We start from the raw sequence: 27,098 nt of genomic DNA, 5'->3' as shown, positions 1-27,098 counted from the left end.
CTAACAATTCACAACAATACACACAAATCTCAAAGTAAAATTATGATATTAAGAAATATATAAATATTAGGACGAGCAATGTTGGAGTGGCATTGACTAGAATACAGTAGAATACAGTATAGACATATGAAATGAATAAAACAGTATGTAAACATTATTATAGTGACCAGTGTTCCATGTCAATGTACAAAGGGCAGCAGCCTCTAAGGTGAAGGGTTGAGTAACCGGGTGGTAGCCAGCTAGTGACAGTGACTAAGTTCATCACTGGTCGGAGGCCGACTAGTGATGGCTATTTAACAATGTGATGGCCTTGCAATAGAAGCTGTCTCTCGGTCCCAGCTTTGATGCTCCTGTACTGACCTCACCTTCTGGATGATAGCGGAGTGAACAGGCAGTGGCTCGGGTGGTGATGATGCACCTGTACTGACCTCACCTTCTGGATGGTAGCGGGGTGAACAGGCAGTGGCTCTGGTGGTTGATGTCCTTGATGATCTTTATGGCCTTCCTGTGACATCGGGTGCTGTAGGTGTCCTACAGGGCAGGTAGTTTGCCCCGGTGATGCGTTAGGCAGTCCGCACCACCCTCTGGAGAGCCCTGAGGTTGCGGTGATACAACCTGACAGGATGCTTTCGATTGTGCATCTGTAAAAGTTTCTAAGGGTCTAATTGAACAGAGCAATACTTAATCATGAGGCATCAAAGCCAAAGGAACTACACAATATTAAGAAATGCTATAGATGGAAATAATGTAGTGTAAAAACCTACCAAAAAAACAATTATGCAACAACAAATTCAATCCCTTTTAGACAACTTCCTGGACAAAACATTCCACCGTAATAGTGAAGGTTTAAACTTCGCAGTAGTGTCACGGATCCCCCCTGGTTCTGCTGCTCATCTCGTTCACCAGCTCCAGAGGTCTACGTCACTGGGCCTTCTAGGAGTCACTGAACTGGATTCATTACCATCGACCCCGGACTGTCTTGTCTCATTACGCACACCTGGTTCCTATTCCCCCTGATTAGTATGTGTATAATTCTGCCCTTTGTTCCCCATTGTCTTTGTTGATTATTGGTCCATATCTGTTGGTCTTGTGAGTACCTGTGCTCTGTGGTATCGGCTTTCTGGCTACGTTTACTGTACATTGTATTACGGTTTACATACCGTGTTACTTGTTATTACACCTCGCTCTTTTGTTTGGGTTATACAGTTGAAGTCGTAGGTTTACATACACATAGCTTGGAATAATTAAAACTAGTTTTTCAACCACTCCACAAATTTCTTGTTAACAAGCTATAGTTTTGGCAAGTCGGTTAGGACATCTACTTTGTGCATGACACAAATCATTTTTCCAACAATTGTTTACAGACAGATTATTTCACGTATAATGCACTGTATCACAATTCCAGTGGGTCAGAAGTTAACACACACTAAATTGACTGTGCCTTTCAACAGCTTGGAAAATTCCATAAAATAAAAGTCATGGCTTTAGAAGCTTCTGATAGGCTAATTGACATAATTTGAGTCAATTGGAGGTGTACCTGTGGTTGTATTTCAAGGCCTACCTTCAAAACTCAGTGCCTCTTGGCTTGACATCATGGGAAAATCAAAAGAAATCAGCCAAGACCTCAGAAAAAAAATTGTATAACTCCACAAGTTTGGTTCATCCTTGGGAGCAATTTCCAAACGCCTGAAGGTACCACGTTCATCTGTACAAACAATAGTACGCAAGTATAAATACCATGGGACCACGCAGCCGTCATACCGCTCAGGAAGGAGACGCGTTCTGTCTCCTAGAGATGAACGTACTTTGGTGCAAATCAATCCCAGAACAACAGCAAAGGACCCTGTGAAGATGCTGGAGGAAACAGGTACAAAAGTATGTATATCCACAGTAAAACAAGTCCTATTTCGACATAACCTGAAAGGCCGCTCAGCAAGGAAGAAGCCACTGCTTCAAAACCTCCATTAAAAAAAGCCAGACTACGGTTTGCAACTGCACATGGGGACAAAGATCGTACTTCTTGGAGAAATGTCCTCTGGTCTGATGAAACAAAAATAGAACTGTTTGGCCATAATGACTATCGTTGTGTTTGGAGGAAAAAGGGGGAGCTTGCAAGCCGAAGAACACCATCCCAACCGTGAAGCACGGGGGCGGCAGCATCATGTTGTGGGGGTGCTTTGCTGCAGGGCGGACTGGTGCACTTCACAAAATAGATGGCATCATGAGGGAGGAAAATTATGTGGATATATTAAAGCAACATCTCAAGACATCAGTCAGGAAGTTAAAGCTTGGTCGCAAATGGGTCTTCCAAATGGACAATGACCCCAAGCATACTTCCAAAGTTGTGGCAAAATGGCTTAAGGACAACAACATCAAGGTAGTGGCCATCACAAAGCCCTGACTTCAAGCCTATAGAACATTTTTGGGCAGAACTGAAAAAGCGTGTGGAGCAAGGAGGACTATAAACCTGACTCAGTTACACCAGCTCTGTCAGAAGGAATGGGCCAAAATTCACCCAACTTCTTGTGGGAAGCTTGTGGAAGGCTACTTGAAACGTTTGACCCAAGTTAAACAATTTAAAGGAAATGCTACCAAATACTAATTGAGTGTATGTAAACTTCTGACCCACTGGGAATGTGATGAAAGAAATAAAAGCTGAAATAAATAATTATATTATTCTGACATTTCATGTTCTTAAAATAAAGTGGTGATCCTAACTGACCTAAAACAGGGAATTTTTACTAGGATTAAATGTCAGGAATTGTGAAAAACTGAGTTTAAATGTATTTGGCTAAGGTGTATGTAAACTTCAGAACAGCAGCACCCGGCCTCACCCTACTAGAATCTGAAGTCAAATATCTACTATTTGCTGATGATCGGGTGCTTCTGTCCGCAAACAATGGGGGCCTACAGCAGCACCTATATCTTCTGCACAGATTCTATCAAACCTGGGCCCTGACAGTAAATCTCAGTAAGACAAAAATAACGGTGTTCCAAAAAAGGTTGAGTTGCCAGGACCATATTAGAGACACATATTTCCCTCAGATTACACAGACCCACAAAAAACAAATCCAATTTTAATAAACTCTATTGGGTGAAATACCACAGTGTGCGATCACAGCAGCAATATTTGTGACCTGGGGCCTGTTGCACAAAACTAGGATAAGGGATTAAGCCAGGATATCTTGGTGATCCTGGCTCAATTGATCCGTAATCCGGTTGCACTAAAGATGGATAGGGGGCAGGAGGATATGTTATGGTATAAATTACCATGGAGATTTATTCTGTGGAGCTAGCCTGCTCCAGACCAGGCTAAATTCCAGGATCTATTTAATCTCATCCCTAATGTCAGTCAGCAGTCACCACAAATGGAAACCAATAGTTATTTCACTGCTCACTATACATTGTTATCACATATAACTAGACCCACTGTTATTATTTAAACGTTTGTGATCATTAATTTCAATGATTTTGGATAAAAAATGATTTTTAGATGATGTTGCTATCATTAGATAATTTACAGTTTCCCATAGACTATAAGGCTATATATAAAATGATAGAATATTAGGGCCACAGAGGGGAAAAAAACACAAGTCATAATATTGTAACCAGTTGTTTTAAAGGAGGACAGTTGTTAAAATGACAGATGTGGGGCATTTCGTGAAATTGTACTTCAGTATGGTTTCATAAACAAAGACATGCTGATGTGCCAGAATATTAAGTATCACATTGTCATAAGTATCAAAACTGTAAAAACAATATGTAGCTTTTCTGCAGAAAGAACCAGCCTCATAAATTTATGACTTTATCCTTTTTCTTCAGTGTGGCCCTAGTACTCTGTCATATAAACAAATACACATTCCATATGAATATAAAAACACAATGTGTAACATTATGTTCCTTTATTGAATAAGGACAAAACAAAGCAGGTAAACCATCAGCTCCTTTCGAAACTGAAGTCACAGTGACTCTACAAGATGGAAAGCACAGAATCCAAGCATATTATACAAAATGATACATACACATTCAAAGGTCTGTATATAACACACCCTGCATGTCTGCACACTAAAATAAATGCAGGACAAATCCATACACATCAACTGAACAGACAAATGAATGGATGCAGTAGCCTCCCTGCAGCCTTGTATTACACACAGTATACCGCACAAACATCATAAGAGGCCAAATTCGTCAAAAAACGAACCCAAAAAAAACCAAATTCCTCTGCCACCGCAGGACATATTTAACCAAAATTGAAAGCACACATACTAACTAAAATAATTCAACACATATTGGTCCCTCAGCAGCCGACCACTGTCGTCATCAGGGAAGATTGCCGGATTGTCCCAGTCCATGGCTGGTGGCACTCTGGGGGCCCTCTCCTTCCTCAGGCAGGCCACATTGTGGAGGACAGCACAAGCCACAGTAATATCACATGCCCTAACAGGGCTGACCCTTAATTTGTGAAGGCAGTGAAAGCGTGCCTTCAGGAGGCCAAAGGTCATTTCAACTCTGGCCCTGGTCCTGGCATGGGCATGGTTGTAGGCCTGCTGTGCTTCCTGGGGGTCTGTGAAAGGTGTCAGGAGAAAAGGCTGGCAGCCATACCCCCTGTCTCCCAGCAACACACCAGAGAATTCACCTGTCAACACAAAATCTCATCATTACTACCTCATAAACACAGTGATATTCTTGACACAGCCATGATGGTTATAAATAGGGGTTGTGTGGCTTACCTTGTGATAGGCACTGATAGATTTCAGAGGCCCGAAAGATTCTGGAGTCATGGACTGAGCCAGGCCATTTTGCCACAACATTGCTGATCACACAGTCAGCATTGCAGACCATCTGAAATCATAAGATGAGGAATATTACACCAATCAATGCACATCACTGGCAATGCAGAGTGTTCGTCAATGGACAATATCAAAAAGTTATGTTCACCGGAACATTAATGCTGTGAAAGGATTTCCTATTCACAAAATCGGCCTCATGGGCACCTGAGGGGGCTTTTATCCTTATGTGTGTGCAGTCCACTGCACCAATGACATTGGGGAAACCTGTCACACAAAGTAATGAGTATCCTACTATGTGTTAACAGTTGTCCTGTAATTTGTAGATCCTCTTACCTGCAATCCTATAGAACTCCTCTTTGATGTCACAGAGTCTTCTGTGGCCAGGGAAGGAGATGAAGACATCTGCTAATGCTTTGATAGCCAGACACACACTCCTTATTGTGCGGCAAATTGTGGCCTTGTTCAGCTGTTCTGCATCCCCCACTGAGTACAGGAAGGCTCCACTAGCAAAAAAGCGCAAGGCCACACAAACCATTTGCTCCACACTCAGTGCATGGCTCCGTGCAGTGCGGTGCTTAATCCTGGGACCCAGTAGTCTGCATAGATACCTGATGCCATCTGCAGAAAACCTGTATCTTTCATATAGATGGTCATCAGGGAAGGCCAGTGGGTCCAACCGGTCCCTGAAGACCCTTTCTCGCCTGAAGGCTCTCCTCAGCACAAGTGCTTCTTCATCCACCACATCTCGCACGAATGGGCATGCCATTGTCAGAGCAGAAAGGAACACACAATTTTGGGCCTTCATATAGGCTAGTGGCCACACCTGGTGCTGGGGGGGTGGGCAAAAGAGGGCGATGCCTTATAACGATGACTTGGTTGTACTGATTGCTGGGAAAATAAAAAAAACCTTAGAAAGATGCCACCGTCCTGTGTGCTCACAATAAGAGCTCATATGTCATGGCTCACTTGACTTTACGAGAATATACCTAATTTTTATTTTGAGCTGTGTCATCTTCTTGGAGCTGGGGGAGGAAAGAAAAATAATGATTAATACATTTGTGTTACAGTTAGCATACAGTGTACATTGAAGGCATATCTCACCTCCCTCTCAAGTTTTTTTATTTCAAGGTCCAGTTTCCTAATTGTCCTCTTTTTTATTTCGGACTCCAGTGCAAGATTTTCCATCTTTTTCTTCTTGTACTGAATGTCTATGTCTGCCAGTTCTATTTGGCGCCGGAGGTGGTTGCCATACAACTTTCTGATAGCTTGTGAGCTCTGTGAACACAATACAATTAGCGCAGCTGGAATTTGGCAGGATGTGGTGTCCTTTTATTAATACGCACTATGTTGCCAGGCTGGTTTTCCCACTGTATAGCTTCTGGGTCCTGTAAAAGAAATTAGATTTTTTGATTTTGATGAGGACTCCTCACCATTGTAGAGTAAATAGTACTTTCACAGTCTTAACATGATACCTCATGCCTTCTGGAATCCAGAGAGATGGTCTCCTCCTCATCATCGTCTCCATCATGTGCTGTTGCTGCTGCACTGGGGCCTTCACCCTATCACATTTAATCGGATTCATATTGAAGCTAGTAGACAAGACATGCCAGGCCTACAGTATGCCTTTGATGGAGTACTCACTGGATCAGCATCGTCTGGTGCTTGTGCTGGTGGCTCTAACAGGAACACAGTGCTGCCAGACACTGCAAGGCAATAGGTAAACCAAAGTCAGACAGTCCAAATTGATTCAATATGAATGTGGTTGTATCCCATGTAGAGATGGAAGGACATACCTTGAATGAAGCGGGTGGCATCTTGGGAGGAACCTATGCTCGTCTCTTTCCCCCCAGGGATCCCCTCTAAGACGGGCCTGCCTTTATTTAGCTCCAAGGCCATGTCCTCTGCTGGGGTAAGGTCAGCCTTTGGTGACCCACCACCCGTGCCTTGTCTGTGGGTATTATTTTTCACTGCTAAAACAGTACAGACAATGTGTGAGCAGGCACCTTCTGGGTACAATATATGCTTGTGCTTTGTTAAATATTAGTCAGGGACCATACCATTCTGCAGAATGTTCTTGTATTTGATTTTGACCTGCTGCCATGTCCGTTTTGGCCCGTTCATGTTTAATCTACACACACACACACACACACACACACACACACACACACATTTAATGGAGTCACACTGCAAAAAATTACTTGGTATTTTTGTCTTGTTTTCAGTAAAAATATCAAAAAATGTATCATAGCTTTATACAGTGTGATGGAGTTACTTTACACAATTTCACTCATATCTGCAGTGCATTTCAATTAAAAATTTAACCGTTTCATAATTACAGTACAACTGCATTTTTGGAGATGTGAATTAAATATTTGAATTGTAATTGTGATGTTTCAGCGGAGCGGTGAGTGTGTAATTGTGCACTACTTACGCATTCAGGCGGTCTGCAATACTTTGCCACGCTTTTTCTCTTTGCTTTATCACTGTGGCGGTGTTGCCTTTCTTCTTAATTATATCTTTTACCTCCTCGTATGCCTCCATGAGGATTTGTGCTTCCGACGGGGAAAAGTACGCGGCTCTAGTTGCCATGGTAAATCAGTTAATCTGTGATCTGTGGCGGGGTCTATTTGAGTGAGCCGTGAGCGCGCACCTATCCAGGATTGGTTTCACCTGGCTTAATGAATCCGTGTCTGCTCATCCTGGCTTGGTCTTTGTGCAACCAATTAAGCCTGGACGCACATGTTTTGGCTTCATTGAGCTCAGCTGAGTCATTTATCCCGGATGTCTTAATTCTACTTTTGTGCAACAGGCCCCTGTTACCACAAAAGGGCAGCCAGTGAAGAACAAACACCATTGTAAATACAACCCATATTTATTTTAACTATTTGCACATCGTCACAAAACACGGGAAAATTATAGACATAATATGACATTTGAAATTTCTTTATCCTTTTGGAACTTTTGTGTAATGTTTACTGTTCATTTTTGATTGTTTATATCCCGTTTGTTTATCTATTTCCCTTGCTTTGGCAATGTTTGCCAATAAACACGTCATACTCATCGTCGACTTCTCTCAAAGCCCCGATTCTGGGGCACTTTACATACAGCTTTCTCCAGCACTTTGGATGATTTCAATCGATTCACCAAATCGGTTGTACATAATCTCAGAAAATGTAGGCTACTTCTACCAGATACGATGGGGAATTAAAAACAGTAGCCAAAATTTCCACGCATCGATTTTGCTTATTTTTCCCATTTATTTTGAAAAAAAAGTCCATTCTTAATTTCCACCGCCGACCGATTTAAGCGCCAAGCTCCATCTCTGTTTCCGCCATCATGACCACCTGACCTAAAAATGCTCAGAACAGTATGTTGTTCTTCTTCTTTTTCACCTTCTTTTTCTTTAAATTCGTATTGGCGTATCGCAACCAACTGAAAGGTGCAAACACCAGCAACTACTGTACTGAAGTGTGAGGCAGTCACTATTTCTTTAATCTAACCCTGTTCTGGAGTGTGAATTCATTACACTTTGTGACACAAAAGGGAAGGGAACAAGGATGGACAAATTTCCCTACGAACTAGCCCTACACCCATTAAAACCTCAGCACTATACCAACTAACCCTACACCCATTAAAACCTCACCACTATACCAACTAACCCTACACCCATTAAAGCCTCAGCACTACACCAACTAACCCTACACCCATTAAAACCTCACCACTATACCAACTAACCCTGTACCCATTAAAACCTCACCACTATACCAACTAACCCTACACCCATTAAAACCACACCACTATACCAACTAACCCTACACCCATTAAAACCTCAGCACTATACCAACTAACTCTGTACCCATTAAAACCTCCCTCACCACTATACCAACTAACCCTACACCCATTAAAACCTCACAACTATACGAACTAACCCTACACCCATTAAAACCTCACCACTATACCAACTAACCCTACACCCATTAAAACCTCACCACTATACCAACTAACCCTACACCCATTAAAACCTCACCACTATACCAACTAACCCTACACCCATTAAAACCACACCACTATACCAACTAACCCTACACCCATTAAAACCTCACCACTATACCAACTAACCCTACACCCATTAAAACCTCACCACTATACCAACTAACCGTACACCCATTAAAACCTCACCACTATACCAACTAACCCTACACCCATTAAAACCTCAGCACTACACCAACTAACCCTACACCCATTAAAACCTCACCACTATACCAACTAACCCTGCACCCATTAAAACCTCATCACTATTCCACTACTTGGCCTTATCTGATCCTAAACCAGGCCGGCAGCCTGGGAGGTCGTGACCCTAGTGGTGCGCGGGTCAGCTGTTTGTTCACCCATCCGCAACCGCCAGAATATTCACTATGTGTACAAAAGTATGTGGACACCCCTTCAAATTAGTGGATTCGGCTATTTCAGCCACACCCGTTGCTGACATGTGTATACAGTGCATTCGGGAAAGTATTCAGACCCCTTGACTTTTTCCACATTTTGTTACAAATGTATTACAAATAAAAAACATACCTTATTTACATAAGTATTCAGACCCTTTGCTTTGAGACTAGAAATTGAGCTCATGTGCATCCTGTTTCCATTGATCATCCTTGAGATGTTTCTACAACTTGATTGGAGTCCACCTGTGGTAAATTCAATTGATTGGACATGATTTGGAAAGGCACACACCTGTCTATATAAGGTCCCACAGTTGACAGTGCATGTCAGAGCAAAAACCAAGCCACGAGGTCGAAGGAATTGTCCGTAGAGCTCCGAGACTCTATTGTGTTGAGGCACAGTTCTGGGGAAGGGTACCAAAAAAAGTCTGCAGCATTGAAGGTCCTCAAGAACACAGTGGCCTCCATTATTTTTAAATGTAAGAAGTTTGGAACCATCAATACTCTTCTTAGAGCTGGCCGCCCAGCCAAACTGAGCAATCGGGGGAGAAGGTGACCAAGAACCCGATGGTCACTCTGACAGAGCTCCAGAGTTCCTCTGTGGAGATTGAAGAACCTTCCAGAGGGACAACCATCTCTGCAGCACTCCACCAATCAGACCTTTATGGTAGAGTGGCCAGACGGAACCACTCCTCAGTAAAAGGCACATGACAGCCCACTTGGAGTTTGCCAAAAGGCACCTAAAGACTCTCAGACCATGAGAAACAAGATTCTCTGGGCTGATGAAACCAAGATTGAACTCTTTGGCCTGAATACCATGCGTCACATCTGGAGGAAACCTGGCACCATCCCTACGGTGAAGCATGGTGGTGGCACCATCATGCTGTGGGAATGTTTTTCAGCGGCAGGGACTGGGAGACTAGTCAGGATCAAGGGAAAGATGAACGGAGAAAATTACAAAGAGATCCTTGATAAAAACCTGCTCCAGAGCAATCAGGAGCTCAGACTGAGGCAAAGGTTCACCTTCTAACAGGACAACGACCCTAAGCACACAGCTAAGACAACACAGGAGTGGCTTTAGGGCCAAGTCTCTGAATGTTCTTGAGTTGCCCAACCAGAGCCCGGACTTGAACCCGATCTAACATCTCTGGAGAGATCTGCAAATAGCTGTGCAGCAACGCTCCCCATCCAACCTGACTGAGCTTGAGAGGATCTGCAGAGAAGAATGGGAGAAACTCCCCCAAAACAGGTGTGCCAAGCCTGTAGCGTCATACCCAAGAAGACTCGAGGCTGTAATCGCTGCCAAAGGTGCTTCAACAAAGTACTGAGTAAAGGGCCCGAATACTTATGTAACTGTGATATTTCAGTCTAAAAACCTGTTTTTGCTTTGTCATTATGAGGTATTGTGTGTAGATTGATGAGTTGGAAAAACTATTTAAACCATTTTAGAATAAGGCTGTAACGTAATCAAATGTGGATCAAGTCAAGGGGTCTGAATACTTGCACTGTAAAATCGAGCACAGTGCCATGCAATCTCCATGGAGCTGTGCTCGAATGTAGAATGGCCTTACTGAATAGCTCAGTGACTTTCAATGTGGCATCATCATAGGAAGCCATCTTTCCAACAAGTCAGTTCGTCAAATACTGCCCTGCTAGAACTGCCCCGGTCAACTGTAAGTGCTGTTATCGTGAAGTGGAAATGTCTAGGAGCAGCAACGGCTCAGCCGCGAAGCGATAGGCCACACAAGCTCACAGAACAGGAACGCCAAGTGCTGAAGTGCGTAGCTCGTAAAAATCATCTGTCCGCTGTTGCAACACTCACTACCGAGCTCCAAACTGCCTCTGGAAGCAACGTCAGCACAATAACTGTTGGTCGGGAGCTTCATGAAAAGGGTTTCCATGGCCGAGCAGCCTCATACAAGCCTAAGATCACCATGCGCAATGACAAACATCGGCTGGAGTGGTGTAAAGCTCACCACCATTGGACTCTGGAGCAGTGGAAACAAGTTCTCTGGAGTGATGAATCACGCTTCGCCAACTGCCAGTCCGACAGACAAATCTGGGTTTGGCGGATGCCAGGTGAATGCTACCTGCCCGGTTGCATAGTGCCAACTGTGAAGTTTGGTGGAGGAGGAATAAAGGTCTGGGGCTGTTTTTCATGGTTTGGGCTAGGTCCCTTAGTTCTAGTGAAGGGAAATCTTAATGCTACAGCATACAATGACATTCTAGACAATTCTGTGCTTCCAACTTTGTAGCAACAGTTTGGGGAAGGCCCTTTTCCTGTTTCAGCATGACAATAGCCCCGTGCACAAAGCGAGGTCCATATAGAAATGGTTTGTCCAGATCGGTATGGAAGAACTTGACTGGCCTGCACAGAGCCCTGACCTCAACCCCATCAAACACCTTTGGGATGAATTAGAACGCAGACTGCAAGCCAGGCCTAGTCGCCCAACATCAATGTCCGACCTCACTAATGCTCTTTCCAAAACATTACTTTTCTGGTCCTCCCTTCTCTTTATTTTCAACTCTGCATTTCGCTGTTTTTCTCTTATTGAATTAATCTCTGACATTGCCCCTTTAGCGTCCGTGGATCGATGTTAATTAACTTGTTCTGCCCATTTGGCCAATGGCGTATTTGAAGCGTTTACAGTTTGGCCCTAACGTTTATGCACCATTGCCAGATAACCTAAAATAGTTAAAGAAAAACCTCAAAGTAGGCTATAGATATAAAATGCACAATAATTATACATTGATGGATTTTTTTAAAGGTATAGTTTTCTCTTTATTCAACCCACCATTTCATCCACACAATATTTAATTACCCTAAACCCGCCCGCACCGCCCCGCGTAACAGCGAGTTATGAGTCAATCCGCACATCACTACGGAACACTATCATTCAACACACCTTGTTAACTCATCTGCAGTAAAATCTCGTACATCTCTGCAGCTGCCACCACAACATCTATTTTCTGTGATTTAGGTTCCATTTCTGCGGTACAGTTGATAACCATGACTATGAAGCTAAGTTTACTGAAACACATGATCTCCAGCGAACAAAACAGTATACCGCCCCACACAAATTGGAAGTCTTTCATTGACATATTTTCGCATCATTTTATACTGTACTAATTGAGTTTTACTCATATAAAGTTGAGGGAGAAAAGGTAGATTTACTTATTTTATTCTTTTTTTTTTTTTTTTACTCTGCGGTAATCTTCAATTGCTGACTGGCTTCAATTCAAGAAAATGCATGTGACTCTGGAACGCACCCATTTGGTTCCACCCGATGTTTACGTCATATTCTAGGCGTGTGCAGACTATGCACTTCCTTTCAGGAGTTTTGTACAGTATTTTTAATCTCAACCTAGTACATTCTAATTGTATCTAACTATAGAATTTGTTGAAAGACGTCCCTCTTTTGTCGAGGTAACGTTGAATAATCTAGCTACCGTACTTTTAAAACATGTGTTGATTGTACTTTGATCGTTGAACATTATAAATTTGTCTAATCAGCTAGCTAGCAAACTAGCTAGCTAGTGTTTGCTAGCTAGTTAACTACGTAAGTGTACATCGAGTCACTAGCTACGCGGCTAGCTTCTAGCTTTCTGCATGTGTGCAACACTAACCAGCCTGTAATCCATCCAGTTGAATAAAAAGCTTATAGCTAGGTAGCTTGTGATAGCTAGCTAGCTAACTAGCTACTTCAGGCTGTTATATGTCAAGTTTTAGTCTATGGTAAGCTTCAGACCTAACAACTTTATTTTACTCCCATTACCTTTCAGGACATGGATTTCTCGGTGAGTTAGCAATTTTTATCAATCAAGTTTATCATCAATGTATACGTTATTTAAGCTGGTAAATGTGTTGGTGAAGATCATGGTACCAATGAATCTCCCTTTCTGGTATGCAGCTGGCAGATGCCATAGCGGACAATGTCCCGGGCCAAGCTGAGAAAGCGAGTAACCCCAACCCAGCCGCCCCTCCGCCCACTAACCCAGGATGGCCTGGTGCAGCTCCTGGAGCCCCAACACAGCCCTCTGCTCCTGGGGGATTCCCTGGGGGCCCACAGTCTGGTCCCGGAGCCCCAGGGCAGTTCCCTGGAAGCCAAGGACCGTTCTCTTCCGGTCCCGGAGCACCAGGGCAGTATCCTGGAGCTCCCTCTGCTCCTGGTGGGTTTCCGCCCGGACCAGGGGTACCGGGACAATACCCAGCCGGGCCCGGAGCACCTGGACAATACCCAGCTGGGCCCGGAGCACCGGGACAATACCCAGCCGGGCCCGGAGCACCTGGACAGTTCCCTGGGCAGTTCCCCCCTGGTGGAACCCCCGGTCATTTCCCTGGAGGCCCCATGCAGTACCCATCTGAACCCTTCCAGACTAGCCCCGGAGCACCCCCAGGACCCTACCCCAACGTGCCTTACCCAGGAGCCCAGCCTGGTGGGGGGATGTATGGGCCTGGAGGTCCAGGAGCTGCCTTCCCTCCTGGAGGAGGCACCTTCCCTGGGTTCCCTGGTGGGGCCTTCCCTCCAATCCCCCCTGGATCATGGAGTGCTGGGGGCGGTGGAGTTTTCCCTCCTCAGCCCGGTCACCCTGGCTCTTTCGGTCCAGGTCCCATGGGACCATACGGGGGATCAGCAGCTCCAGGAGGCATGTTGGTGAGTAAATACATGATTTTAAAACACGACGCATTGCTTGCTTGCGCATTTCTATCCTCGTCTTCCCCGCAGCGTCTCTGTCCACGCAGTGTGGCTCTTTGGAGGGTTTCTAGCCTTGTTTGACCAATCCCGATCTTACCAGTTTACACTGAGTGCAGTGGTCAGGATGGTGGATCAGACTAGGGATTTGCTGCAGGGCTTGAAAAATGCTGTTGATATTCTAGAAACTGCAATAGCATTATATTGGTCTGAGGGCTACGTTTTAGTGTCACTACTGACCACTCTGGAAGTGGTAACTAATAATAATTGATTGGATTTATTTGGTGATTTTTCCAGTGTAGTAATGGTGGTGAAGTACTGTGGTATCTTTTAAATGTGCACTTTTACATTAGATATGTAGACAAGACAGCTTAGACCTGTTATTGTATTATTCCTGAGACACTTCCGGTAGTGCATCTGATGATGACGTGTAATGTAACGTCTGTTTCAGCCAGTGCCGTACGAACTGCCTCTCCATGCTGGCATCATGTCCAGGCTGTTGATCACCATTGTAGGGGAACCCATCGTTGGAGGAGAAAGGTAGGTACTCACACACACACCATTCATCCATTAATTAATTCATCCATTCATTTATCTGTTCATTCATCCATTCGCACATTCATTCATACCCCTTATCTATAGTCAAAAGCATGGTCTTTATGTACAGTGCCTTCGGAAAGTATTCAGACCTCTTGACTTTTTCCACGTTTTGTTACATTACACCCTTATCCTTAAATGGATTAAATAAAAATAAAAACATCCTCATCAATCTACACACAATACACCATAATGACATCACAATACACCATAATGACATCACAATACCCCATAATGATATCACAATACCCCATAATGACAAAGTGAAAACAGGTTTTTAGAAATGTTTGCAAATTTATTACAAATAAAAAATAGATACCTTATTTACATAAGTATTCGGACCCTTTGCTATGAGACCCGAAATTGAGCTCCGATGCATCCTGTTTCCATTGATCATCCTTGAGATGTTTATACAACTTGATTGGAGTCCACCTGTGGTAAATTCTATTTATTGGCGCAAAAACCAAGCCATGGGGTCAAAGGAATTGTCCGTAGAGCTCCGAGACAACCCGATGGTCACTCTGACAGAGCTCCAGAGTTCCTCTTTTGAGATGGGAGAACCTTCCAGAAGGACAACCATCTCTGCAGCACTCCACCAATTATGTCTTTATGGTAGAGTGGCCAGACGGAAGCCACTCTTCAGTAAAAAGCACATGACAGCCTGCTTGGAGTTTGCCAAAAGTCACCTAAAGACTCTAACCAAGTTTGAACTCTTTGGCCTGAATGCCAAGTGTCAAGGAGGAAACCTGGCACCATTCCTACGGTGATGCATGGTGGTGGCAGCATAATGCTGTGGGGATATTTTTCAGCGGCAGGGACTGGGAGACTAGTCAGGATCGAGTGGAAAGATGAACGGAGCAAAGTACAGAGAGATCCTTGATGAAAACCTGCTCCAGAGCGCTCAGGACCTCAGACGGGGTCAAAGGTTCACCTTCCAACAGGACAACGATCCTAAGCACACTGCCAACACAACGCAGGAGTGGCTTCGGGACAAGTCTCTGAATGTCCTTGAGTAACCCAGCCAGGGCCCGGACTTGAACCCGATCAAACATCTCTGGAGAGACCTAAAATAGCTGTGCAGCAACGCTCCCCATCCAACCTGACAGAGGATCTGCAGAGAAGAATGGGAGAAACTCACCAAATACAGGTGTGCCAAGCTTGTCGCGTCATACCCAAGAAGAGTCGAGGCTGTAATCACTGCCAAAGGTGCTTCAACAAAGTACTGAGTAAAGTGTCTGAATACTTATGTAAATGTTACATTTCAGTTTTTTTTATTTTTATAAATTAGCTAAGATGTCTAAACCTGTTTTTGCTTTATCATTATAGGGTATTGTGTGTAGATTGATGGGGGGGGGGGGGGAATATTTAATCCGTTTTAGAATAAGGCTGTAACATATCAAAATGTGGAAAAAGTCAAGGGGTCTGAATACTTTCGTAGGGCGCTGTATATCCATTCATACTCCTTATATATAGTCAAATGCATGGTTTTTATGTATATTGGTGATGATAAATGAAAACAAAGTTGTTGTTTTTTATTCCAGGTTCCATGTTGACTTTTTAAAAGAGGAGGATGAGGAGGACGACGAAGAGGTTGTGTTCCACCTCAACCCTCGTTTCTATGAACAACAGGTTGTCCGTAACTCCCACCTGGATGGGGGTTGGGGTCCAGAGGAGAGAGATGGAGGCTTCCCCTTCGTTCCTGGACAACGTTTTGAGGTACAGTAGGGTTGGGGCAGAGCAGGGTTGGGGTCCCCTGGTGTTTTGAGGTACAGTGTTGAGCAGGGTTGGGGTCCCCTGGTGTTTTGAGGTACAGTATTGAGCAGGGTTGGGGTCCCCTGGCGTTTTGAGGTACAGTATTGAGCAGGGTTGGGGTCCCCTGGCGTTTTGAGGTACAGTATTGAGCAGGGTTGGGGTCCCCTGGCGTTTTGAGGTACAGTATTGAGCAGGGTTGGGGTCCCCTGGTGTTTTGAGGTACAGTATTGAGCAGGGTTGGGGTGCCCTGGTGTTGTGTAATATATGGGTAGAGAATGTCAACCATTAAAAATAAAGTAGTGACATTACTTATATAGATGATGTACTGTGACCTCACCTATTGATAATCACTTACCTGTACTGTAAATTAATGACAATCTCTAATACATTTTTCTGAAAAAGATCAGTAACTATTAAAGATTGCACCTTTTTTAAGCTCTGTATTCATGTTTGAACACTAACGTTATTTAATTGCTGAGTTGTTGTTGTGGCTGTCGTCCCCCCCGCAGCTGAAGGTGCTAGTGGAAGAGGACTCGTTTAAAGTAGCCGTGGATGGGAACCATATTCTGGAGTATGAGCACAGAGCCGGAGGGTTTGAGGACGTCACCCTGCTACGTGTGGTGGGGGATGTCACTCTCTACAGCGTGGCCCCAAGCATGATCTAACACTCAAGAGACTACGAACGAGTCCCAAATGGCACCCTATTCCGATAGGCTCTTGTCAAAAGTAGTGCACTACATATGGAATAGGGTTCCATTTGGGACACGGAACCTGGTCAAAAGTAGGGCACTACATAGGGAATAGGGTTCCATTTGGAATGTAGTTCACTTCACCTGACTGACACTGTGGCCAATGATCTGGATGGGGGGGGAGGGGGTGCAGCTCACATACCTCTTTTCACACTATCGCGCTGACCCAAACCAAACTGTGCTAGCTAGCATGGTTCCAGCAACAATGGCGGATGGGTAACCAGGCCCGGCTCGGTTTGGCTCGGGTTTAGCTCAGTGGTCTGAAAAGCCCTACACAGCATGTCCTATAGGCTATAGGTAAAAGAGATCTAATTATTTGACTGTGTCATTTATCGTGGTAATAATCTATACAAATGAGGGCAAGGAACTTAGGCTATGTAACACTATCAGAGAAGGAGATATCTGTTTTTAACAGCAGTTCTAGGGAAAGTAACCATATTTATTCTGCATGAAATGTCTCTAGGACAAAGGAGACGTGTCCTTTAGCATTTCACAATGTTGTCATGATGTCAGCAAAGTAGACTCTATATTGTTTTGTATGTCTATAATTACAAATTAGCCTTTCAGGGTTATGATGCATGTTGTGTGTGTGTGTGTGTAACCAATGGACTGAACATCCGTGTAGCGTTTTTTTTGCTTTGAAACACTTTATTTTATTGCAATGCTCTTCTGCAAGGCTGAATGGACATGGACTAGAATATAGAAGGATAGAGAGAGCCTCTGTGTACTGTAAACTGGTCTAGTGTTCATTTAGCTAAGATCATAACAAAAAGGTGTTTAGACATTTTTCCAGTATTAATCCTCTAGGTCTCGCTGATTTTAAGGTCCATAAATGTTATTAAGTAGTCAGAACTACAGCTAAAATGAAGTGTAAACTGTAGTAGTTAAATCAATGTAACACTTTTGTAGATGTTACCAAAGACTTGAAGTATTATTTTCAAAATGAAGTTTTGTCAATAAAGAATGAAGAGAGCTGATGCATGTTATCAATGGTTTCTTCTTCAGCAGTGGTTCTCAGCAGTCACACATTTCTCTGCCGGAAGTACCCGCTCATGTGCAACTGCCTAGATGCTGATCTTGGATCAGTTTGTGGATTTAACCCATTCATGGATTGGGGGGAGAGGAAGCTGATCCTAGATCTGTACCGAGGGGAAACCTGAGCGCTGATCATTATGCCTTGATGATATATTCAAATCAGTATTCATTCATAAGGAATACCCCCCTGTGGATAGGCCAGGGGTGTAATCATTAGTCCAAAACGTTTTTGCAATGGAAATTGTTTACTCCAAATGGAAAACGTTTTGCAATGAAAATGAGTTTCTATTGGACAGATTCAGGTAGGTCACGCCCCGTTTTGTCCATTTGGTTCTGTTTGGTTCCTAGTGAATACACCCCCGGATGAGAACCACTGGTCGACAAAAGCTGTTGTTCCTTTTCTTACGCTTCCGACACAGGGTCAATGCGCAAAATAGTACGCAGCATCATCTGGATATGTGTCTTAACAAAAGTTCAACATTCACCTTCTGCTACCCTTTCTGTCAAGCCTTCTACGCATATAGTTTGACGCATACGTTAGATAAATCCAACGTACACACCACGCAGCGTGTCATTGGAAAATTAATGTAATTCTGGTGTGCAAAAATCGCTGTCGGTGTGTTAGTAGTGGTGGTTACAGTACATAACTCGTAAGCTTCACTCGCATTGCACTTTTGGAAACCCCTGTTTCCTGTTTGCACTTGAACGACAGAAACATTGCTGGGTGGTTCAATCAAAGGTCATGATGATAAGTAGAGCAGTAGATTGATGAACCGTCTGGGAAGTGCAGTTCTCGTCCATCAGAAGGCAACAAACTGCAGGAGGTGGCAGGCAGCACAGACACAACTCCTGCATGAGTTCACCTTCACTTTTATAACTACCCCCCCCCCCCCCAAAAAAAACAGTTATTTAGCTTGTCCTTCGGATTTCCTTACATCATGAACGGGTCAGCAAAGTATACTGCGCCTACCGTGCTGGGTATACAGTTGAAAAGAGGACCACAAGGTAAGAAAATAGCTTTCAGTCGCAACTCCCGACAGCTATCTAGCTTGCAAACTGATGGCCTGGCTAACTAGGTAGCTAGCTAACTGTTGCTGATAAGCTGTTGCTAGCTAGCTCAGCTGGCTGTCTTTATTAATCTTTGGCCAACTTGGTATCTAATCTGGTCATTGCAAATAGGCTGCAACTTGAACGCCACCGATGTTGAGTTTTCCACATCTAGTTACTGAGCCAAATGAGAATCGAGCTAGCAACTAGCTAGCTATGTTAGCTAACTGATAGCCTCTAAATTACTCATTAATTTTGTCGCAATAGCATTTCTCAGCTAATCAGAAGTGACAATCCCATCCCTGTAAAGTAGTATTAGCTACTACATCTACCTATATTTTAGTCAGATTTTAGCAGTCAAAACTGAAATGTGTGTGCTTGCAAGTCTTTGTCCCAGAACCATTTGTTCTCAAGTTTTAACTAGTCACTTCCAGTGAATACCCTTATGGTGATGTAGTTATTATGCAATTTTATGACATGACAAGAAGCCTGATTGCATGGAAGGGCATTTTATAGGCTATTATTGGAGTGATTATGATTGTACCTTGTCCCACATAGATACCAACATTCTAATCAGAAGACTTCCCATTCAGTCCACACCTCTCCTGACCCGTCTCCAACATATACTACTTGCTGCATTACCATAGTGTTACATAGCCTTCCCCATAGAATTAGAATGCTTTATATTTCTCTATGGCCTCTCCTCCTTTGAATATCCAGACAGTTATCAGTAGGCTGTTTCACTTTCACTTACTGTACCCTCTCTCTCACCCCCCCCCCCTCCCCTCTCTCTCTCTCACTCACTGCCCCTCTCTCTCTGTCTCTCTCTGTCTCTTTCTCTCTCTCTGTATCTCTCTCTCTCTGTGTCTCTGTCTCTTTCTCTCTCTCTGTCTCTCTGTGTCTCTGTCTCTCTGTCTCTGTCTCTCTCTCTCTCTCTCTCTCTCTCCAGGTCTAGGGTTTAACATAGTGGGAGGTCTGGACCAGCAGTATGTTCTGAATGACAGTGGGATCTATGTGGCTAAAATCAAAGAGAATGGCGCAGCAGCCCTGGATGGAAGATTACAAGAGGGAGACAAGATATTGGCGGTAACGGATAAAGATGGACTTTACATTTTTGAGTTTGGGAAGCCGATAACCTCGTCCCCACTAGTTCAACTGCTAGAGAGCCGACTAGCCGACTGAGCCGACTGGGGAGCAGAGGGGTTAGGAGGAGGAATGTGATGTTTGAATCAATAAATGAATCAAGTAGTCTATCTGGGGAAATGTGTGTTATGCTTGAGGTTTTATCCATCTACTGCAGAAGACTCCAGTCTTATCTCTGGAGGGGAGATCCTAAATTAACTTACGTACGGTCTACTTTAGGTCTAGTATTTGGGTCTTTAGGTCTAGTATTTGGGTCTTTAGGTCTAGTATTTGATCACAGTACTATGTATTAAGCTCTGTGATTTTATTTTCCTCTGTTTTTTGTTTTATGTAGATAAATGGCCAAAAGCTGGAGAACCTGTCACACAGTGCTGCAGTGGAGCTCTTCAGGTCAGCAGGAGAGGACGTGCAGCTACGCGTACAGCAGAGGGTGAGTGGGGCTACGGCAGGCTCTTTTTCACTCATCTGGACCTCAATCAACATATTAGGCAGGGTGGGTCGTGTTCATTAGGGAACATTGTAGCAAAGCGTTTTGCAATTGAAAACCCCCCAAAAAATGAGCGTTTTCAGATAGCACCTACCTAACCCCTTTTCACTTTTCGTGCCTATTGAACACACATGTGTTGTAACATGTCACTTTGTTGCCAGTGAAGAAGTCTCTCTTTCCCCACAGCCCACCATGGCCATGAATGGTCCCACCAGTTCCAGGCCTGACGCTGACTCTTCTGTCTCCTCCTTGGGAATACTTGTGGCTGTCCTGGGAGCTGCTGCAGCCGTTACTTTCCTCTACATGCGATTCCAGCCACAACTGAGGAGGCATTTTTAAACCTATGTAACTTTATCCTTAAAGCATTTTTTAAAGCAAAACCTGGGACTGAAAACTTTGCTGAATGTCCCCCCCCCCCCCCCCCCAAAAAGAAAATATACACTACCAGTCAAAAGTTTGGACACACCGCTACTCATTCAAGGGTTTTTCTCTTTATTTGCACTATTTTCTACATTGTGGAATAATAGTGAAGACATCAACTATGAAATAACACATATGGAATCATGTAGTAACCAAAAAAAGGGTTAAACAAATCAAAATATATTTGAGATTCTTCAAAGTAGTCACCCTTTGCCTTGACAGCTTTGCACACTCTTGGCATTCTCTCAACCAGCTTCACCTGGAATGCTTTCCAACAGTCTTGAAGGAGTTCCCACATATGCTGAACACTTGTTGGCTGCTTTTCCTTCACTCTGCGGTCTAACTCATCACAAACCATCTCAATTGGATTGAGGTCGGGTGATTGTGGAGGCCAGGTCATCTGATGCAGCACTCCATCACTCTCCTTCTTGGTCAAATAGCTCTTACGCAGCCTGGAGGTGTGTTGGGTCATTGTCCTGTTGAAAAACAAATGATAGTCCCACTAAGCGCAAACCAGATGGGATGGTGTATCGCTGCAGGATGCTGTGGTAGCCATGCTGGTTAAGTGGGCCTTGAATTCGTAGTAAATCAGTGTCACCAGCAAAGCACCATCACACCACCTCCTCCATGCTACACGGTGGGAACCACACATGCAGAGATCATCCGTTCACCTACTCTGCGTCTCACAAAGACACAGCAGTTGAAACCAATAATCTCACATTTGGACTCCAGACGAAAGGACCGGTCTAATGTCCATTGCTCATGTTACTTGGCCCAAGCAAGTCTCTTCTTATTATTGGTGTCCTTTAGTAGTGGTTTCTTTGCAGCAATTTGACCATGAAGGCCTGATTCATGCAGTCTCCTCTTGAACAGTTGATGTTGAGATGTGTCTGTTACTTGAACTCTGAAGCATTTATTTGGGCTGCAATCTGAGGTGCAGTTAACTCTAATGAACTTATCCTCTGCAGCAGAGGGAACTCTGGGTCTTTCTTTCCTGTGGCGGTCCTCATGAGAGCCAGTTTCATCATAGCGCTTGATGGTTTTTGCAACTGCACTTGAAGAAACTTTCAAAGTTCTTGGAAGTTTTATGGATTGACTGACATTCATGTCTTAAAGTAATGGACTGTCATTTCCCTTTGCTTATTTGAGCTGTTCTTGCCATAATATGGACTTGGTCTTCTACCAAATAGGGCTATCTTCTCTATACCACTCCTATCTTGTCACAACACAACTGATTTGCTCAAACGCATTAAGAAGGAAAAAAATTCCACATATACATTTTTAACACGGTGCATCTGTCAATTGAAATGCATTCCAGGTGACCTCATGAAGCTGGTTGAGAGAATGCCAAGAGTGCAAAGGGTGACTAGTTTTGAAGAATCTCAAATATAAAATGTATGTAGATTATTTTTTAATTTTAATGTTTGTTTACTTCCTGATTCCATATGTGTTATTTCATAGTTTTGATGTCTTCACTATTATTCTACAATGTTGAAAATAGTAAAAATTAAGAAACTCTGGAATGAGGTTTGTCCAAACTTTTGACTGGTAGTGTATGTACATATTTTTGTTGTGAATATCGTCATTGCGTAACCCAAATGCTAAACTTTACTTTTTTGCTACAGTGATAACACCGATGAGATAATGACAACTTTGTAATTGTTAAAATAAATTAAAAAGTTGTCCGCATGGCGTTCACTCTGCTGGGCAGAGCTGTGCTCCTCAGACAGAAGGACTTGGCTGACCTAAAAAGCTTATTTATCCCAAAGATATCGTTCTCCGTCAGCATAGAGATTTATTTTTGTAGAGTTTCTAGGCGGAGGTTGAGCCTGACTCGCGCAAGGGGCCTGCCTGCTCACCAGTTTCCTGTTCTTTACAGGGTATTTTTGGAAACTGAAAGGCCATGTTGTGTTCAGTCACTCAGAGTAGCCTTTGTAACTGAACGGCGGATCTGTTTTGGGGGGGAGGGGGGGGGGGGTCCAGTAGGCTGAGAACTCACTGGTACACTGTGTTTTGATTTGGTTAGTCCGTCTGTACAGATGCAAATTAGCTATGTGTTTTTGTTTTCATATTGTTAATGTTTTGTCCCTCCTGTGGTTAAACTGTCTCTATAATTGTACCAGAATCATTCCAGGTACAGTAGCTGTATATGTGTAAAGATAACATTTGAGTTTGTGGTGTTAGAGGTTGAGAGGTGGTTCAGACTAGTCACACTGAGGCTCGTGATGGATGCTGAATCAGTGATGTGTTGTGAACATAGTAGCCTGGTCCCAGATCTGTTGCCTCCTCCTTCTATAGCCTGGTCCCAGATCTGTTGTCTCTTCCTTCTATAGCCTGGTCCCAGATCTGTTGTCTCCTCCTTCTGTAGCCAGGTCCCAGATCTGTTGTCTCCTTCTATAGCCTGGTCCCAGATCTGTTGTCTCCTCCTTCTATAGCCTGGTCCCAGATCTGTTGTCTCTTCCTTCTATAGCCTGGTCCCAGATCTGTTGTCTCCTCCTTCTGTAGCCAGGTCCCAGATCTGTTGTCTCCTCCTTCTATAGCCTGGTCCCAGATCTGTTGTCTCCTCCTTCTATAGCCTGGTCCCAGATCTGTTGTCTCCTCCTTCTGTAGCCAGGTCCCAGATCTGTTGTCTCCTCCTTCTGTAGCCAGGTCCCAGATCTGTTGTCTCCTTCTATAGCCTGGTCCCAGATCTGTTGTCTCCTCCTTCTATAGCCTGGTCCCAGATCTGTTGTCTCCTTCTATAGCCTGGTCCCAGATTTGTTGTCTCCTCCTTCTGTAGCCTGGTCCTAGATCTGTTGTCTCTTCCTTCTATAGCCTGGTCCCAGATCTGTTGTCTCCTCTTTCTATAGCCTGGTCCCAGATCAGTTGTCTCCTTCTATAGCCTGGTCCCAGATCAGTTGTCTCCTTCTATAGCCTGGTCCCAGATCTGTTGTCTCCTTCTATAGCCTGGTCCCAGATCTGTTGTCTCCTCCTTCTGTAGCCTGGTCCCAGATCTGTTGTCTCTTCCTTCTATAGCCTGGTCCCAGATCTGTTGTCTCTTCCTTCTATAGCCTGGTCCCAGATCTATTGTCTCCTCCTTCTATAGCCTGGTCCCAGATCTGTTGTCTCCTTCTATAGCCTGGTCCCAGATCTGTTGTCTCCTTCTATAGCCTGGTCCCAGATCTGTTGTCTCCTCCTTCTATAGCCTGGTCCTAGATCTGTTGTCTCTTCCTTCTATAGCCTGGTCCTAGATCTGTTGTCTCTTCCTTCTATAGCCTGGTCCTAGATCTGTTGTCTCTTCCTTCTATAGCCTGGTCCCAGATCTGTTGTCTCCTCCTTCTGTAGCCTGGTCCCAGATCTGTTGTCTCTTCCTTCTATAGCCTGGTCCCAGATCTATTGTCTCCTCCTTCTATAGCCTGGTCCCAGATCTATTGTCTCCTCCTTCTATAGCCTGGTCCCAGATCTATTGTCTCCTCCTTCTATAGCCTGGTCCCAGATCTGTTGTCTCCTTCTATAGCCTGGTCCCAGATCTGTTGTCTCCTCCTTCTATAGCCTGGTCCTAGATCTGTTGTCTCTTCCTTCTATAGCCTGGTCCTAGATCTGTTGTCTCTTCCTTCTATAGCCTGGTCCTAGATCTGTTGTCTCTTCCTTCTATAGCCTGGTCCCAGATCTGTTGTCTCTTTCTATAGCCTGGTCCCAGATCTGTTGTCTCCTCCTTCTGTAGCCTGGTCCCAGATCTGTTGTCTCTTCCTTCTATAGCCTGGTCCCAGATCTGTTGTCTCCTTCTGTAGCCTGGTCCCAGATCTGTTGTTGTCTCCTCCTTCTATAGCCTGGTCCCAGATCTGTTTGTGCTCTTGCCTACCCTACTCCTGTCCCTATCAAGAGAAACTATTTGGTGGCACAAACTGGCATCAGGCTACTATAAATCAGGCTACTATAAATCAGGCTACTATAAATCAGGCTACTATAAATCAGGCTTTTCATTAGAATGTATAGTGATGACAGTTACACTGTCATGGTGTAAAGTACGAGAGATATGTTTATCTGTCTGGACTATGTCACTATGTCCCTGAAAGAGAGATGTTATTTTTAAATGTTTCCAGGTTCACATTGAGGCTGGCTTTATTTGTTAATGTAATGAACAGTTTTATAATTTTCTGTTAATCTAATCCAGGCGGTGTGCATCACTTACACATTAACAGCAGTGAGCGAATTGTTTTATGTAAAAAGGGAAATGTATCGCTTTATCTACTTTAGTATTGTTTGCAAAGGGGGGAAAACAAAATGATGTGACTTTCAAACAAATATGGCTTTGAACAGACAGCTTGATGCTGTTTGGAAAACCCATATGGAGCCATTCATTTAATCCTAATAAAGGCCCGATGCTGCCACCTAGTGAATGTTTAGCAGTCCTGCAGCTCATCCAATCACTGTAAAAGAGGGGGTGGATTAAGGGTGTGCGTATAAGTCCTTTTTTATTTTGTCATAATTAGAACCCTATTCCCTAAGTAGTGCACTACTTTTGACCAGAGCTCTATGTAGAAAATAGGGTGTCATTTGGGACTCGAATCATGGTTGATGTTTAACATGTCTGTATTATCTGTATATAGGTGTGTGTCGTCACCCTGCTGACTTGTATGAAGCAAAAATAAGTACATTTATATTATCCTACGAATGCCAATAAAGAGAGAGCTCAGGGCAGCAGCACTTCAAGTAATGTGTGTTTCATGATGATCAGGGTTTTGTTGGCTTGGGGTGCACCAGCGTGAATCATTGTCATGTAAATTTCAGACTGTTCGAGCGTTTCCTTGGAAACGAGCCTGGAGTCGGGACACCCAACTGGGTCCTAGCCAGCCGCTGAGTTGGAGCCAATTGCTATATAGGTTATATAATCATACTGTATATAGGCCTATATTTGGCCCAGGCTATTGGGACACTGATTGTCCGTTCACTTGAGTATAGAATATCACCTCTCAAATGGCATTGATTGAGTTGATAAATGACTGTGTCGTTATAGCCTTTCTGGGTTTACACTTCTCTACACACTGTCCATGAAACAATTTATCAAGCTAGAATGAAAATAGATGAAATGTCAACCAAAAAAAGCTGCCCTGTCCATGTTCTGTTTCTATATCAACATTTGCACATAAAGGTGTTTTCCACTGCTATTTCTTGCGTAATTAATTCTACAGACACAAAGAAAGATCCCACCAACTGTCGACATTTCCTGTTTCCGTAAGCCCCTGTCATGACTTCTTAATGCGTCAGTTCATTCATCTGCATTTAAATGGTTGGATGGAAACCTGGTTACTGCAGAGATTACAGTAATTCAGTGTACAGTCATTCCAACTCTTTTCAGTGCACTAGTATGTCTCTTGAGTGAGTTAACAGTATCTCTTCTGTTCCACAGTAAAGTTCATCGATCCAGTTTAATACTGTAGAAATTCAAGGTTTCAATGAATCAAAAGCTGGACAATATCAGGCCAAACACATTGGTCTAGTATTGTGTATGTCAAGTTACTATTTATTTATTTTGTTTCGCCTTTATTTAACCAGGTAGGCTAGTTGAGAACAAGTTCTCATTTACAACTGCGACCTGGCCAAGATAAAGCAAAGCAGTGTGACACAAACAACAGCGTTAAACATACAGTCAATAATACAATACAAAAAGTCTATATACAGTGTGTGCAAATGAGGTAAGATTAGGGAGGTAAGGCAATAAATAGGCCATAGTGGTGAAATAATTACAATATAGCAATTAAACACTGGAGTGATAGATGTGTGCAAGTAGATATACTGGGGTGCAAAGGAGCAAAATAAACAGTATGGGGATGAGGTAGTTGGATGGGCTATTTACAGATGTGCTATGCACAGGTGCAGTGATCTGTGAGCTGCTCTGACAGCTGGTGCTTAAAGCTAGTGAGGGAGATATGAGTCTCCAGCTTCAGTGATTTTTGCAG

At 43.7% G+C, this 27,098-nt stretch overlaps 3 protein-coding genes across 5 annotated transcripts; 2 read left to right on the top strand and 1 right to left on the bottom strand.

The window, feature by feature from the left end:
* Positions 1-3,866: 3,866 nt before the first annotated feature.
* On the bottom strand, positions 3,867-7,673 carry LOC139563791 (putative nuclease HARBI1). 3 transcript variants are annotated; one of them, XM_071382707.1, is made up of 9 exons: positions 6,851-7,673; positions 6,587-6,763; positions 6,435-6,496; positions 6,266-6,352; positions 5,895-6,178; positions 5,780-5,815; positions 5,127-5,681; positions 4,734-4,845; positions 3,867-4,639 (listed from the first exon to the last, which is right to left on the bottom strand). In XM_071382707.1, the coding sequence occupies exons 7-9, from the start codon at positions 5,193-5,195 to the stop codon at positions 4,269-4,271; spliced, it is 552 nt and encodes a 183-aa protein (XP_071238808.1). In that variant the 5' UTR covers positions 5,196-5,681; positions 5,780-5,815; positions 5,895-6,178; positions 6,266-6,352; positions 6,435-6,496; positions 6,587-6,763; positions 6,851-7,673; the 3' UTR covers positions 3,867-4,268. The 3 variants fall into 2 exon arrangements, with proteins under 3 accessions (XP_071238808.1, XP_071238809.1, XP_071238807.1); XM_071382706.1 differs by having other exon boundaries at positions 6,587-7,673.
* A 4,851-nt stretch (positions 7,674-12,524) lies between these two features.
* LOC139563458 (galectin-3-like) lies at positions 12,525-18,004 on the top strand. The gene is made up of 6 exons (XM_071382145.1): positions 12,525-12,662; positions 13,019-13,033; positions 13,147-13,890; positions 14,381-14,469; positions 16,068-16,242; positions 16,788-18,004. Exons 2-6 carry the CDS (start codon positions 13,022-13,024, stop codon positions 16,941-16,943), a joined length of 1,176 nt encoding a protein of 391 aa, XP_071238246.1. The 5' UTR covers positions 12,525-12,662; positions 13,019-13,021; the 3' UTR covers positions 16,944-18,004.
* Positions 18,005-18,715: 711 nt separating this feature from the next.
* On the top strand, positions 18,716-21,161 carry LOC139563407 (synaptojanin-2-binding protein-like). Its single transcript, XM_071382055.1, has 4 exons — positions 18,716-19,067; positions 20,059-20,195; positions 20,587-20,682; positions 20,926-21,161. Exons 1-4 carry the CDS (start codon positions 19,001-19,003, stop codon positions 21,076-21,078), a joined length of 453 nt encoding a protein of 150 aa, XP_071238156.1. The 5' UTR covers positions 18,716-19,000; the 3' UTR covers positions 21,079-21,161.
* The last annotated feature ends 5,937 nt before the right edge of the window (positions 21,162-27,098 follow it).

The sequence above is a fragment of the Salvelinus alpinus genome, chromosome 34, assembly GCF_045679555.1.
Source record: "Salvelinus alpinus chromosome 34, SLU_Salpinus.1, whole genome shotgun sequence".
NCBI classification, from domain to species: Eukaryota; Metazoa; Chordata; class Actinopteri; order Salmoniformes; family Salmonidae; genus Salvelinus; species Salvelinus alpinus.
The sequence above is the reverse complement of the archived record's forward strand: the minus strand, read 5'-3'. Positions and strand labels throughout refer to the sequence as shown.

Coding starts and splice junctions, on each gene's coding strand:
- LOC139563791 (XM_071382706.1), bottom strand. CDS start 5,195: ATGTCTTCATCTCCTTCCCTGGCCACAGAAGACTCTGTGACATCAAAG. Junction 4,846..5,126: donor GGAGTTCTATAGGATTGCAG/GTAAGAGGATCT, acceptor TTATGATTTCAG/ATGGTCTGCAATGCTGACTG. Junction 4,640..4,733: donor CTATCAGTGCCTATCACAAG/GTAAGCCACACA, acceptor TTGTGTTGACAG/GTGAATTCTCTGGTGTGTTG.
- LOC139563458 (XM_071382145.1), top strand. Junction 13,891..14,380: donor CAGCTCCAGGAGGCATGTTG/GTGAGTAAATAC, acceptor CGTCTGTTTCAG/CCAGTGCCGTACGAACTGCC. Junction 14,470..16,067: donor CCCATCGTTGGAGGAGAAAG/GTAGGTACTCAC, acceptor TTTTTATTCCAG/GTTCCATGTTGACTTTTTAA.
- LOC139563407 (XM_071382055.1), top strand. CDS start 19,001: ATGAACGGGTCAGCAAAGTATACTGCGCCTACCGTGCTGGGTATACAG. Junction 19,068..20,058: donor GTTGAAAAGAGGACCACAAG/GTAAGAAAATAG, acceptor CTCTCTCTCCAG/GTCTAGGGTTTAACATAGTG. Junction 20,196..20,586: donor AGGGAGACAAGATATTGGCG/GTAACGGATAAA, acceptor TGTTTTATGTAG/ATAAATGGCCAAAAGCTGGA.